The sequence below is a fragment of the Anolis carolinensis genome, chromosome 5, assembly GCF_035594765.1.
Source record: "Anolis carolinensis isolate JA03-04 chromosome 5, rAnoCar3.1.pri, whole genome shotgun sequence".
NCBI lineage: Eukaryota > Metazoa > Chordata > Lepidosauria > Squamata > Dactyloidae > Anolis > Anolis carolinensis.
Genome location: NC_085845.1, coordinates 186,914,088 through 186,930,532, shown reverse-complemented (window position 1 = coordinate 186,930,532; position 16,445 = coordinate 186,914,088). Strand labels below are relative to the sequence as shown.

Sequence of the window (16,445 nt, the reverse complement as noted above, 5' to 3'; positions counted from 1 at the left end):
AGAATATGAACAGTGTAACAACATTGCATTGGTGTAAAACAATTAACAAGACAATTTACTTGACAGAATGTGTGGAGGGAAGTTGGAGTCTTACTTGTTTCATCAAGTTACATTTCTCCCCCACATCCAAATGTGCTTTAACAAACACTTCAGATAACTGTGGCACCTAACAACCATGCAGAAATCTTAACAGCATGGCTCACTGTGCTCATATCCTGAAATCTCAATAGTGGTGAAATAATCTTTTGCGTGGTGTATTATTTGTTTTTGAAATCCAGTTTTATAGAAAAAGTTTTTGTTACTGTAAATACTGGTCACCATGTTTAAATTGTATTGCCAAATAATATTGGAGATCTTGTTCCAATGTGAATCATGCCGCTGCTTTGCATATATATCGAATCACATGCTCTGGAAAGGTGTTCCCACAATGACACAAAATAGTAAGAAAATGTTTATTAAAAATAACACATACAACACATAACTAGGAAAAACATTTACATGCAAAGGCCACATTAGAAAGGGAAAGACGCTCAAACCTCACACAAAAGCAAGATGCAAGAGTGATCATGGGAAACTTTTCTACTGGTAAATAAAGGCGATTCTCACCGTTCTGAACAAAATGGCTGAACTAAGAGCATCTGATTGGCTATGCCCAAATACCCTCCTCCTCATCCTATTGGTTGAGAGAAGACAAGGGGAAAGCCCCAGAGCAGCATGGGAATGAAATAAAGATTTGATTAGTATTTAAAATCTACAAAAGCATAACATGGAAGTGGTTAAGGAAACAATAACTGCGATTTCCTCTTTATTCTGTTATTGTCACATTATCCTGAATCACAATAGTTATCTTTAGATAACTTACATTTACTTTACTTAAATATGCTGAATATCAAGCATACTTTATAAACTAGTTTACATTTCACCTTCGTCTCATATTGTCATTGCCTTCTGTTGCAGTGATACTACACATAACGGAAGTGCCCTAACCCTTTCAGTGTGTAAAACAAATATCCTTCCATTCCCTGGAACTGAAATTGAGAACTACTATATATTGCTTTCATCTGTAACTTCAGTACTACTCCATCATAAGAGGCATTATGGCTGATCCCTCCAAAGAACAATCTGAAAAGTTCAATCTACTGATTGGCTTCTTCTTAATATTAAAGCTCAGCATGATGGGAAGTGGGTGGGAAAGTAAATTTATATGTGACTGTTACTTCCAAGTTTTTATTTTACCACTTTGTTATACTTTACCCAAACAAAGACATGCTCATGACAAGTCATGCCTTTCATAATTTTCCCCTTGATCTCATCTAGGAAAATGGCTGGATCATATTGTATGCAAGAGTAAGCAATTTCAAACATGTTTAGGGGCTCCCATTTTCATTTCATCCAATAATAAATCCAATGTACAGAGTGATTTTTCTATACATGAAATAGGATATGGACCCTCTAAATCCAAAATATGCTGGTTTTTAGAATTATAAGGACGCAGAGAAAGCTGTGCGTGATTTCCTTTGGGCTAGGAAGTAATAAAAGAAGGTATACTACTGATTTATCTAAATTGGCATAGTCTGTAATACTAATAAAGGTTTTCCAGTTATGCACAACTTACAGCATTAGTTACCTTCCAAAGCATGTCTCAATTCAATCAGCCATTTAGATCTAAACCAGCATTAGAAATGGTAAATTGATTTCATTTTAGGTCAAGCTTCACTGAACTTGTGAAGAACAGCCTGTGACCATTTAGCACAGACACTGGGATTTCCACAGGGGAAATGTACTGCATTGCTTACTTACTGTAAAGCCACAAGGCTAGACAAGACTTGGTTAAATCACAAAAGTCTTCATATAAATAAGAAGTTTAAAATACACTTCAAATATATTAGTAGGAGAACAATAGGTTCAAACATTGCCTGCAACACTCCTTGATACAGCAACATGAAAGAATTTCATGGGAATTCCAATTTTATGCATCAGGGAAGTCTGTGTGATAACTACAACAAGCTAGTTTTTAATTCCAGTTTGGAAGACCTACTTCTGGTCTCATATGTTCAACATGTTCAGAAAACTTCTAAAATGACAAACACTTCAAAAAAAAGGGAAAGGAAAACCTTCTTACCTGATCTGGAGAGGGTTTATGGTTGGTTTGGTTGGAATGAGATGATGACTTCAGATGATCATCCTCATAGTTATCTGCCATCAATTTCATGCGGTTTTGAGTCTACAAGAAATACAAAATTTAGTCATTCAGTTCTGAATTTATTAAATTTGTACTACATATTAAATATAGCATTAGATATGAGCAAAAACTTTCTGTGGTGTATACACCAGACCATTTATTGAATATTTAGTTCAAGTCATTTGAACAAATCAGGGGACACATCTGCAAATATTGATTTATTTATTTATCATCTCAGAAGCGAACCGAGAGTACAGTTGCAATGTATTTAAAACCACAAACATTAAAAACTTGGCATTATACTAGCTGGCCACTTGGAGTGCCTCTGGTGTTGCTATAAGAAGGTCCTCCATTGTGCACATGGCAGGGCTCAGACTGCACTGTAATAGGTGGTCTATGGATGGCTCTTCTCCACACTTGCATGTCGTGGACTCCACTTTGTGGGCCCATTTCTTAAGGTTGGCTCTGTATCTTGTGGTGCCTAAGCACAGTCTGTTCTGTGCCTTCCAAGTCACCCAGTCTTATGTGTGCCCAGGAGGGAGTCTCTCATTTAGTATCAGCCATAGCTTGAGGGTCTGGGTTTTAGCCTGCCATTTTTGGAGACTCGCTTGCTGAGGTGTTCCTGTGAGTACTCTGTAGATCTTAGAAGACTATTTCTTGATTTAAGGTGTTGGCATGCTGTCTCATATCCAAACTGGGGATGGGCCAGAGATGTTCATGGCTTGGTCCTTTCATTGTTGGCTGCTACTTCCCTGCGGATGTCAGGTGGTACAATACCGGCTAAACAGTATAATTTCTCCAGTGGTGTGGGGCGTAAACATCCTGTGATAATGTGGCATGTCTCATTAAGACTCACATCCACTGTTTTAACGTGGTGAGATGTGTTCCACACTGGGAGTGCATATTCAGCAGCAGAGTAGCAAAGCGCAAGGACAGATGTCTTCACTGTGTCTGGTTGTGATCCCCAGGTTGTGCCAGTCAGCTTTCATAAAATATTATTTCTAATGCCCACTATTTGCTTGATAGTCAGGCAGTGTTTTTTTGTAAGTTAGAGCACAGTCCAGGGTAACTCCCGAGTATTTTGGTGTTCTGCAATGCTCCAGTAGTATTCCTCCCAGGTGATTCTCAGAGCTCAAGATGCTTGTCAGTTCTTAGGGTGAAAAGCACACGTCTGTGTTTTAGATGGATTAGGAATCAGCTGGTTTTCCCTGTAATAGACAGTAAGAGCACCTAAAGCTTCTGAGAGCTTCTGTTCAACCATTTCAAAACCCCCTGCTTGGGCAGTGATGGCATGATTGCCAGCATAGATGAAACTCTCTGTCCCTTCTGCCAGTGGCCGATCATCTGTGTAAATGTTAAACATTGATGGAGCAAGCATGCTTCTCTAAGGCAGGCCGTTCTTTTGTTTTCGTCATCTGCTTCTCTAGCCCTGGAATTCAACAAAAAAGCTCCTGTTTTGTAGCAGATTTTCTATGAAGCAGGTGAGGTGGTAGTCCTTTGTGATATTATAAGTTTTTCTCAGGAGAAGGTGATGATTTACAGTGTCATAGGCTGCTGACAGGTCTATGAAGACAGCTCCTATAATTTCCTGCCTTTCAAAACCATCTTCTATGTGCTGAATCAGGTTCAACATTTGTGATATGCAGCTTTTGCTTTTCCACAGCTTACTGTGGAATCATACTTGGGTCTATTTTTTCTGTAATTCTACACAGAATAAGTATCTCCAGAAGATTGTAAAGATGGCACAAGGAGATTGCTCTAAAGCAGCTGGCCTGGATGATGTACAGATGGAACAAATTAAGAACTTTGGCCCAAAAGCAAGATGCTGGCTGCTGAAGCTGATGAACAACTGCACTGCATCCTGACAGATCCCCAAAATCTGGAGGAAGCAAGAGTCTTAGCTATCTTGCAACCAGGTAAAGACTGCAAATATTGGTAAAAAAAATGGAACTTTGGGTTGGATATTATCTGATACCATCCCTCATATTGTTGGCAGGGTTAGGTAGATTTGGAATTACTGGCATGAAGATTTGATTGGGTTGAACAATGAAATAGGACAATTACAATCTGAGTATTAGAACTAATTCTAATTAGCTTCAGGATTAAGAAACGGTTAAAGACAAAATGAGTAAAGGCACATATGGACATGGCTTCCATTTCATAGACCTTGCATCAAGTTAGCCATAAACACTTTTAAAAGGAGTTTCGGATGCCTGTCTCTTTGTGTTTGTGTGTTTTGGTGAGTTCAACCAGATAAGTTTGACAGGCTTACAAACTATGTATATTCTACAGAGTTCTGTAAAGTATCTTTGTCTCTTTATAGATGACAGCCTTAAGGCACATTAATGATTACAAATACACCATATAATTTAAAAGATATACCTAAAAACAGAAAATTAATCAGAGCATACAACTCATTGCATAAAAAAGGCTGTAAAACTGGGCATTCTACCAAACAAACAACTATTTTATCTTAACATTGCTCTATTTTGGCAACAGTAATTAATAAAAATATATTGCTGCATTATGTAGTTATGAAGTATGTTTGGAACTGTAGCAAAATCTAAAGCACATAGATTGTATGTGTATAGTCCAATGCTAAAAACTGATTGAGTCCATATTGAATTCATGTTCCATTACTGGAGAAATATATTTTGGATAATTTAAAATTACAATCAAATTGAATTTACAGTTACAGTAAAATAGGACATGCAAACGTTCTGGCAACGAGCAATTTGGCTCCTAAGGTTTTGAATAAGGCATTTGTACATGTTTGTCAGTACAAATATGTACAAATGCTTTAATCAACTTGAGCTTGACTTTAGCTCAGTATTTCTGAACTAAAGTCAAGCAAAATAGACAAATTAAATTTAAGGGTTAGCATCACTGCTGAGAGTTGCTATTTTATTTGCTCCATTCTTTATATCATTTATTAATTCCCCTCGATGGATTGTCACCTTGACGTGGTGAGGGGGCTTGCGTGTTCCAATGAACCTGCGGGCACAACCACGTGAGTCACACACTCCCAGGAGTGGCCATAGGGGAGGATCCAGACCAAGAACAATCCAAAGACCCAAAGACCTCAAAGGCGGAGCAGGCAGAGGATGACATGGTACATGTTACAACGGCTGTGAAGGCGGAAGAAGGCTGCAACAGACTGAGAAGCAACTCTCGTTGTGTTAATCACACCACTGCTGGGACCTCAATCTGTGAAGACTGTGTGTTGACTGGTCGTGCACCGACCTCCACACATTAAAAAAAAATCATAAACAGGTGTCTTCCAAGAAATGGAGGACCATCATCCTCGAACTACGAGGGATCGCCTAAGTAAATAAATGCCCTTAAGTTTTATTCTCAATTTATCCACTGATCATAGCAAATCCTGTAAATTTGGGACCAAAACCTGCCTTTGAGTTATCCACAAGATCAAGTTATACTTGAGTATGTACAATAACTTCCAGCCTTCAGTGGGAGAGCTTGACCACTTCTGTACAGAGGGGTACCAAGATTGAGAACATTTGAGCACATGAATGTAGTAAAATATTTATCTTTTTGCTAACTGGTTTACTAGCATTGCAATCTAATCATAAGCTTTCAGTGAAAATAGAATTTTAAGGGAAAAGATTCAGCCAATAAAATAATGTAGTACGATAACCAAACAAGGCAATCCTGCTTCTATAATATTTGTAATCATGTACACATTGTTTAAACTTATACAATTTAAGCATCGAAAGTGCCTTGTCTGCAATTACTCTTCACAATGGTTCAACACACCATCTACTGAAGGCATGGAGAGGACTTCTAAGCACACATGTACAAATCTTAATATTGTGTGTGTGTGGGGGGGGGGGAGGGGGTTTGCTGGAATAATAATGAATGGGACTATGCCAGACATTTGATTCTTTATACCTCAAGTTCTGTAGTTATACATGCTGTTGCATTTTTGAGAGAATTATGTGCATGATCCTGAATCATCCAACAACTGTCATGGCCTGGAAGGTATGGCAAAACTACCAAAGTAGTCAGAACTACCAAAGTTACCCATCCCAATATAGGGATACAATGGCCTAGATCAGAAAGAACAATCCTGGTCCAATAAAGAATGGCACATATACCCAGCAATGAACCACATATTCTCCAATGTCTCAGACTTTGGAGAATATGTTTTTCTTAAACCAATTTCTATGAGGGTTGAACAAGGAAAATGATTTAAGGGCTGCTACCAAACCAGAACAGTATTTGATTCTAATTTGATAACCTAATTCAGAGGAAGGAGCCTCTGGTGGCTTAGTGTGTTAAAGCGCTGAGCTGCTTAACTTGCAGACCGAAAGGTCCCAGTTCAAATCTGGGGAGCGGAGTGAGCGCCCGCTGTTAGCTCCAGCTTCTGCCAACCTAGCAGTTTGAAAACATGCAAATGTGAGTAGATCAATAGGTACCGCTCGGAGGGAAGGTAACGGTGTTCCATGCAGTCATGCCGGCCACATGACCTTGGAGGTATCTATGGACAATGCTGGCTCTTCGGCTTAGAAATGGAGATGAGCACCAACCCCCAGAGTCGGACACGACTGGACTTAACATCAGGGGAAAACTTTACCTTTTTTACTAATTCAGAGGAAACCCTCAAATCCGTTTCCTACAATAGAAATCATATGAAATGATGACTTACATATTTAAGAGGAAAAAAGTCTTAAAACTAAAATATTTTTAAAGGTGCCCCCCTCCAAAAGAAAGAAAATAATGTATGTAGCTAAAGGCATGTACAAATAGAGGCAGGAGTGGTTGAACATGGGTCAGAAATGTCTGTTTAAATATTGAATTAGGATCATCAAATCTAGAGTGGGCCAATATAAAAGATAGCAATACATGACAGGCATGTACACTGACCTAGGTTAGAACCCAGACTTGCTACTAAAGACTAAATATTGCATTATTGTTACTGTCTTCGGTTAGTTTATATTATGACTATAGGTCTACTACAAAATCTCTTGAGCATTACATACTAATCATCTTAAGTGATATGTTCTTTTGATCTTGAATTACAGTTTGTTGCATCACCAGACACTTAAACAGCATGAAATAAAACATTGTGGTAAACATTCTCAGACTTTTGTCCTTGTTTACAGAATTGGGAAATAAAAGGAAAAACACCTGCCCTTCCTGATGCCTGGATCTCTTAGATGTGGTAGCATGATGTCCATGAAAATACAGCACTGAAAGAGCTAGTTATGAACCCTTATTTTAAGAGATACAGCTGGGGAAAGGGGACCATTTATATTACCCCTTTATATCCTATATGTGTAAGTCTAGACACCTTAGTCAAAAAATCAACCAAAAAAGGTTGGGTGGACGTATCCACTGATCAATTTGAGTATAATGTACCTTAACACTTATGAAAAAGGGAACTATCCCCTTCTCTGAGTAGTGTAGCAAAAGGCAGGAGCTTAATATGATCCTGGGAGAACCTAAAAGCACTTGCCCCCTCTAAAAACAATAAACTTAAATATATTTTAATAAGGCAGAACATATGTTTTGAGTGGCCGACAGTCTTTATTATTTTACTCAAAAATTAGCTAACAAAAAAAATTGAAAGGGAATAATTGTTGTTCTTGTTGTGAATATTATGTTTATCATTTGGAGAAAGACATGGCATTGTAGGAACATTTTTACACCAATAGCAAAATAGTTTCTGTCAAGAGCAACATTTCTCAACGAAGGGTCATTCTTTATGCCAACCATTCCAGAAAAAATAGAGCATACCACCACAGTGCTGCAATTGTCAGTGAATAAAATTTATTAAAGGCATTTTAGCGGTTTCTAGTACTGCTTTTTCTTTCCTTTTATATGTGTCACTGGCCCTGGATAGTCTCTAATGATATTGGCAGTTTTTCCATGGTGTACTTTATCTGCAGTGTACTTTATCAAAACTAGGTCCCTTGCATCCCTGAAGATCAATACACTTGGTCCTTCCTAGAAAGGATCAGAAAGCACGCCCTTGATGTTACCCACCTCTAACTATTCTGACTCTGAGACAGCCACAGTCCTGGGAACCGTCCATCCATGTTTGCCTTGGAAGCATTTCCAGATGCTTTTTCTCAACTGAGCTTGTATTTGACAAATGCTGAGGGAATACTGATTTCAGGTTCTCAGCAGTTTTCAGCAAGGTGACACAGTATCTTTATCTTTGAATGTGCAGTTATCACTTATTCCAGAGGTAACAGATATGGTTGGGGTACTAAATTGCCACATTCTCCCTGTCCATGTTTTTATCTCTGTGGGAAGTTATTTTTTCAGACTTATTGTATGATGAAGTAACAGTAATGTTAAGTCATATAACTATACTTTGTCACTGTTAATGGGGCAACTATGGATGGATGCAAGTCTCCAGTAAAGTCTCTCTTTCTTGTGTGCCAATGCTGTCCTGGCTCCAAAGCAAGTGATTACATATTTTCACCTTCATAAAGAGGGCAGTTTGCTATTTTGGTAAATAAGGAATTGTTTCTGTGAAGTTTCAGATTACAGCTGTCTTCCAGTTTTTTTATGCTTGGGCAGTGACTAGGCTTTTTTCTCATCCAAATACTCCCACCAGCTTTTCCATATCATGTTTTGACTAGAAGGACATGGGGCTTTTTAAAAATCCCATGCTACTGTGGCTGTGTCAAAAGAAAAAAAGAAGAAGAAAAAAGCCAATCTCCAACAAACAATTGTAATAGACCAATTCTGTCTAAAATAACCCTATTTATTAAAAGTAGCTGAAACTATAGCTTCTTGGTCTTTTGGCTAAGATCAAGTGTAGTATCTGTTCTTATTAGTTTAATATTTGATATGTCCTCTATTTGAGGACTATATAGTAAATTGATTTTTGGACCTGGGAGATGGAATAGGGGCTTGCTTCATCCACTCCATGCATCGACCTGATATTGCAGTGCCTCCAGGAACAGTGCACCAAAAAAAGTGTCTGAAACTCAGAGAAATTAAAAAAAAATATTTTGGTAGGGTCATTTCTGTATAATTCTGAAATAAAATATGACGATAGGAATCACTATGTGCCATTTTACTGGATGAGGCTTAAAGGGATTAGACAGAATTAGGAAATGTACAATGTTCTCATTTTGTCTAATATGTAAGAAACAGTTCATCAAGCCTAAACTCAAAATGGATCAACGTTCTGAAGATTCATAATGTAGTTTATAGGGCAAAATAGGACACTGCTAAAACTCAGAAGTGAAAGCACATCAATTTAAAGTTGAAACATAATTGTGTGTGAATAGGTGGGAAGAAAAGTTCAGTGGTACTGAATATGAATTATCAGCAAAATAGTATCAGCAAAATAACTTTGCCCATGCATACACAGTATATAGAAAGGGGCCAGATGAGAATGAAGAGTGGCTAGAGTACCACCTTTGGAATACAGTTCAAAGGATTTCATATAAGTCTAACTTTGTGGGAGTGTTCTAGAAGATAAAATGCCTATAAATATGAGTGATGTGTTCCATAGACTACTCTATCAATCTATAAAAGCAACTGTTGTCTTGACTCAGCTGCCTGCATTACATTTCTATGGAAGAACTTTCTTCTTTTTCCTTCTGCACCAATAAAGAATGAGGAAGAAAGCAAAGAATATATGCCCTTTTGACTACTCTTCTTTCTTTCTTTCCTTTTCCCTCATGTTTTAAGGTCAATAACAAAGCTGTGTCTGTTAAACTGATTTTTTAAAATATTTGTCATTTCCAAAGCTCACTAGGATATGTGGAATATGGATAAGTAGAATGGTTCACAAACAATGGAAAAGCCTATACAGCATATGCATATTTACAGTAGATATAAGGCATAAAGCCTTTTCTCTAAGCTCAACATTGTCTTTTACTTTGAATGCTCATGAAGCTTGCCTAACTCTCACATTGAATCCAAAGAATCAGGTGGGAAAAGGGAAAACTAGAGAGAGAATAACAACAATAAATTTTAGGTCCATTGGCTACAAATTCTCCAATATTCTGAAGAATATCTAAAGATATTTGTAACATTACTTTTGTGCCCTGCTTTCAGCTGCATTATCAATCCCAGGACTCATAAGACTGAGAATGACTAACTACAGAATAATTAACTTCGAAAGGTGACCACTTTGTAGGGCTAATAATATATAAGTATTTTTAAGATATTCATTTAAAGCAAGGCTCACAACCTATTAATATTTATTTGTAAGCTACATTTACATGCTGCCTTTTTGTCAATGAGCTCACATTGGCATACATGGCTCTCCTCTCCACTTTATCCATACAACTCAGTGAAGTACATTATGCTGGGAAACAGTAACTGTCTCAAGGTCACCCACTAACCTTGACAAGTTTAAAACCCTAATTATTACACCATATTGGTTCTTGTAGCACAGGCATTTGCAGTAATTGAACTATCTATATCTATATATATAATAAAAGTGAATGTTTGTATGTTTGTATCAGCGTTTTGATTGGTCGGGCGGTGTATGTGCTCGCGTTTTGATTGGCCTGGCGGAATATGGGTCAGCTTTCTGATTGGCTGGGCGGAATGTGCCAGCTTTCTGATTGGCCGCCACTTTCATAGGCCACTGGGATCGCTGAGGGAAAAACTACTACCAACTGGCTTTGTTCGGCCTACTTCTCTCCTCAGAACGACGCTAGCTTTGGGACAGTTAACAGCTTTCGGCCTACACTTTGGTAATCCAAAACACCACTGCCACCACCAGGAAGGCCCGACATGGACCAAACTTGACACACATAACCCCATGAACCCACTGACAACGGATGGCCCCCATTGGCCCCTCTGCTGACATGTTTAAGGCCTTCCAGGCTGGCCCCTCGCTGCTAGGCTGAAAAGGAGGACGCCATCTTGCCTCAGCTTTCAACTTCTTTGTAAGGCCCTACTTTCCTCAAAAGACAGCAGAGAACATTGTTATTATCTTTTTAACGATATGCTTATGAACATTTCTAGCCCCCAAAGCCCCAATCCAAGCCTACTTTGATCATTTTGCTAACACGTTTCAGGCCTTGCAGCCTGGCTCCATTGTGCTAGGCCGCAAAAGAGGCGGCCATCTTCCCTGTTCCAAACAGGGCAGCTTTTGCCTGGGTCTTTTGGATACAGCACTCTCCTTCAACAAGGTCAGGCGGCAGTACGTAAATAGGTTGATCTTGGGCTGATGGAAGTAGCACCACATCAAGTAGGAAATAAGGTACCACTTATAAAGTGGGGAGGCAAATTTAACTAATTTACGACATTGGAATGAGGAAGTGCCGTCACAGTGGATGATGAAGCAGCTGTTCTCCCCTGTGGCCAGAATCGAACATCCCCTCAGGAGAAGGTTAAATTGCCTCTGCGTCTGTCTCTATCTCAGTTCTGTGTGTATATGGGCATTGAATGTTTGCCCTATATGTATATAATGTGATCTTTTTATATATACAGTAGAGTCTCACTTATCCAACACTCGCTTATCCAACGTTCTGGATTATCCAACGCATTTTTGTAGTCAGTTTTCAATATATCATGATATTTTGGTGCTAAATTCATAAATACAGTAATTACTACATAGCATTACTGCGTATTGAACTACTTTTTCTGCCAAATTTGTTGTCTAACATGATGTTTTGGTGCTTCATTTGTAAAATCATAACCTAATTTGATGTTTAATAGGCTTTTCCTTAATGCCTCCTTATTATCCAACATATTCGCTTATCCAACATTCTGCCGGCCCGTTTATGTTGGATAAGTGAGACTCTACTGTATATAAATGGTTCTGTTTATATGGTTATACATTTTCTAATAGCTTTATTCTTAAAATCCAAAAATGCATATTTCTAATATATATCCTTACCAAATGAACCCAGGCAACATCAGGTACTTAGGCAACATTATTTATTTATTTATTTACAGTATTTATATTCCGCCCTTCTCACCCCGAAGGGGACTCAGGGCGGATCACATTATATACATATACACATAGAACCGAGAGATCATCCACTGTGACGGCACTTCCTCATTCCAACGTCATAAATGAGTTAAATTTGCCTCCCCATTTTATAAGTGGTACCTTATTTCCTACTTGATAGATGCAACTATCTTTTGGGTTGCTAGGTCCTTTGGCTCTGGGAGTTGTAGTTCACCCTTATATAGACAGCACTGAACCCAGCCAATTTCGGATCTGGACCAAACTTGGCACACTGCCTCATTATGTCCAACTGAGCATACAGGCAGGGTTTCGGGATGATTCTCCTTTGGCTCTGGGAGTTGTAGTTCACCCTTATATAGACAGCACTGAACACAGCCAACTTCGGATCTGGACCAAACTTGGCACACTGCCTTATCATGTCCAACTGAGCATACAGGCAGGGTTTCGGGGTGATTCTCCTTTGGCTCTGGGAGTTGTAGTTCACCCTTATATAGTTAGCACTAAACCCAGCCGACTTCGGATCTGGACCAAACTTGGCACATTGCCTCATTATGTCCAACTGAGCATACAGGCAGGGTTTCGGGGTGATTCTCCTTTGGCTCTGGGAGTTGTAGTTCACCCTTATATAGTTAGCACTGAACCCAGCTGACTTCGGATCTGGACCAAACTTGGCACACAGCCCTATCATGCCGAACTGTGCATACAGGCATGGTTTTGGGGTGATTGATCTTTGGCTCTGGGTGTTGTAGTTCACCCTTATACAGACAGCACTGAACCCAGCTGATGATGGATCTGAACCAAACTTAAGTGATATTTCCTCACATCCCCAAACAACTCAATGCCGTCTACTAATAACCCGGGCACCGCCGGGACCCCAAGCTAGTATATAATAAAAGTGAATGTTTGTATGTGAGTATGTATCAGCGTTTTGATTGGTCTGGCGGAATATGTATCAGCATTTTGATTGGCCTGGCGGAATATGTGCTCACGTTTTGATTGGCCTGGCGGAATATGGCCCAGCTTTCTGATTGGCCTCCACTTTCACAGGCCACTGGGACTGCTGAGGCAAAAACTACTACCAACTGGCTTCGTTCGGCCTACTTCTCTCCTCAGAACGATGCTAGCTTTGGTACAGTTAACAGCCTTTGGCCCACTCACACATTCACAGCATTCTGAATCCAACTAATGATGGAAAATAATTATGTTTTAATGCTTCCTTTGTTTATGAAAACTTCTACCCCCTCACCCCCCCCCCCTTCAGCGCTTCTACTGACAGGTCAAGGCCTTTGCAGGCTGCTAGGCCCTGCTAGGCCGCAAAGGAGGGGGCCATCTTCCCCCCTCAATACTGTTCCAAAGAAGACAGGTTTTCCCTGGCTCATTGGGACACAGTACTTATTCACAGCACACTAAAGAGAAAATAATGACTATCTTTTTATTCTTTCCTTTTAAGGATCGTTTACTCCCCCCCCCCCCCCCCCCCACACACAAACACACAGTTTTTACTGAGGCAAAAAACTACCACAGAGCAGGCTTTGGCCTACTCACTCTAACAGGCCTGACACATACAGTCTCCATGACCTACTATACATCCGGGCCCTGTTTGGAGTGGGATGGACCATGGATGATGGACTTGCATATGGGAGTTGTAGTTCACCTGCCCCCACTGAACCCAGCTATGTCTTATTTATACTACTACTACTACTAATAATAATACTACTATTGCTTGACGTTACTTTTATGTTTTATTTATATGGTGGATGTTAGCACGTGGCTTAATGACCTTGCAAGCCACTTTGGGTCCATTGCAGAAAGACGGGGGAGAAGTATCAGAATTAAATAAACAAATAAATGTCTCAATCGTATGTATGGTTGGAATGACCTTCTGTCGGGAGGGCTTGAATGGTCTCTTCCTTTGTGGCAGAAGGGGCTGGACTGGATGACCTTCAGAGACCCCTTTCAAATCTCCCAATCGTATTTATGAGTGGATGGTCATCTGTCAGGAGGGCTTGGACAGTGTCTTCTTTTACAGCAGAAGGGGCTGGACTGGATGACCTTCAAAGACCCCTTTCAAATCTAGGACTATCTATCTCCCAATCGTATTTTTGACTGGATGGCCATCTGTCAGGAGGGCTTGGATGGTGTCTTCCTCTTTGGCAGAAGGGGGTTCGACTAGATGGGCACCCCTTCTAACTCTAGGATTGTATGGAAGCCTTTAAACCAGGCACGGGCCAACTTGGGCCCTCCAGGTGCTTTGGACTCCAACTCCCACAATTCCAGACAGCCTACCCCATGATGCGCTTTATGTCCTGGTGCCGTTTGCAGGATGATGGACCATGGGTGATGGGATATGTAGTACTTTCCATCACTACGATTCCCACAGGCCACTGCGATGCCAACCAGTGACGGAACTGGACCAAACTTGGCACACAGATGGGACATGCAGTACCTTCACTCGCTTCTTGAGACCACAGCAACTGCTACATATGACAGAACTGAACCAAATCTGGTATATATATCCCAAATGACACACTTTAATGTTGCTGCAGTTTGGGGGTGGATGGACCAAGACGATGGGATTTGCAGTACCTTCATCCAATTCACCTCCCTGTACCAAACTTGATACACAGGTGCAATGTGCCCCCCTTTACGTCCTGATCCGATTTGGTGCAGGATGGACCATGGATGATGGGATTTGCAGTACCCTCACCCGATTCACCTCCCACGGACCAGTGTGATACCCATGAAAGACGAAACTGTACCATACTTGACACACAGGTGCAATGTCACACAATTTATGTCCTGGTGTGGTTTGCAGAAGAATGCACCAAGGATGATGGGATTTCCAGTACCTTCATCCAATTCACCTTCCACAGACCACTGTGATGCCCATGAATGATGAAACTGTACCAAACTTGACATATAGGTGCAATGTGGCCCACTTTACATCCTCCTATCATTTGAGGGAACAACAGACCATGGATGATGGGATTGACAGTACCTTCACTCACTTCCCCAGACCACTGTGACCCCCACCAATGTCTGATCAAGACCAAACTTGACACATAGAGTCCCCATGACCTGCTTTACATCCCGGAGCTGTTTGGAGGGGGATCGACCATGGACTTGCATATGGGAGTTGTAGTTCACCCGTACCAACTAAAGCCAACTGACACTGGATCAAGACTAAACTTGGAACAAAGGCAAACAATTCCGTTCTCAAATAACCCGGTCACCGCCAGGCCCCCAAGCTAGTTCTAGAATAAAAGGCTTTACAATAGCGTCTTGTTGATTTATCTTTTGTATACTTGCCTTCTTAAATTTTAATTTCCAGAATAGGAATTCTTAGGGTCTTTTTAGAGAACTGGAAGAAAGTGCTGAAGTAAGGGATTTGAAAAGACACATGGCAAGAAAATCTAAACAGCATTAAAATTAATGATGTGTCAGTATGGTTGTCTATAATTTCAGTTTCCTCATCTGGATTTTCTAGCACTAAGTAAATTACCCTAATGAAAATAGGCAATTTGGATCCAGCACATGGGTTTTTTTGCCAATTGAAAGAAAGCTGAGCACTACAGGTAGATGTTATAAGATACAGTTCTGCTGTCACACATATTTCAGTGATAGGAAGTATATACAAACGTATGAGTTACTTGTGTGGCTATATTGAAGTGTATCTAAAATGACATCTAATATGAAATAAAACAATAAAATGAGAAAAGAATCAAAATTTATTGTCATTGTTTAATAAACATAGAATCATAGAATAGTAGAGTTGGAAGAGACCTCATGGGCCATCCAGTCCAACCCCCTGCCAAGAAGCAGGAAATCGCATTCAAAGCACCCCCGACAGATGGCCATCCAGCCTCTGTTTAAAAGCCTCCAAAGAAGGAGCCTCCACCACAGTCTGGGGGAGAGAGTTCCACTGCCGAACAGCCCTCACTGTGAGGAAGTTCTTCCTAATGTTCAGGTGGAATCTCCTTTCCTGTAGTTTGAAGCCATTGTTCCGTGTCCTAGTCTGCAGGGCAGCAGAAAACAAGCTTGCTCCCTCCTCCCTATGACTTCCCCTCACATATTTGTACATGGCTATCATGTCTCCTTTCAGACTTCTCTTCTGCAGGCTAAACATGCCCAGTTCTTTAAGCCTCTCCTCATAGGGCTTGTTCTCCAGACCTTTCATCATTTTAGTTGCCCTCCTCTGGACGCTTTCCAGCTTGTCAACATCTCCCTTCAACTGTGGTGCCCAGAATTGGACACAGTATTCCAGGTGTGGTCTGACCAAGGCAGAATAGAGGGGGAGCATGACTTCCCTGGATCTAGACGCTATACCCCTATTGATGCAGGCCAGAA

The 16,445-nt window shown here is 40.3% G+C and overlaps 1 protein-coding gene and 1 non-coding gene across 19 annotated transcripts in view; one reads left to right on the top strand and one right to left on the bottom strand.

Annotated features, from left to right (window-relative positions):
- The window catches only part of erc1 (ELKS/RAB6-interacting/CAST family member 1), a 233,005-nt gene that overhangs the window by 26,490 nt on the left and 190,070 nt on the right, over positions 1 to 16,445 (bottom strand). For 12 of the 18 annotated variants that reach the window (XM_062981131.1, XM_062981132.1, XM_062981140.1 and 9 more), the window contains one exon: positions 2,123 to 2,224. In XM_062981131.1, the coding sequence (XP_062837201.1) occupies positions 2,123 to 2,224 (102 nt within the window). Of the gene's footprint in view, positions 1 to 606; positions 674 to 2,122; positions 2,225 to 16,445 lie in introns of all 18 variants that reach the window. The other 6 variants (XM_062981141.1, XM_062981143.1, XM_062981142.1 and 3 more) reach the window with 1 other exon arrangement.
- LOC134299791 (U2 spliceosomal RNA) lies at positions 8,940 to 9,130 on the top strand. The gene has a single exon (XR_010007047.1). It is a non-coding gene; the product is annotated as a U2 spliceosomal RNA (small nuclear RNA).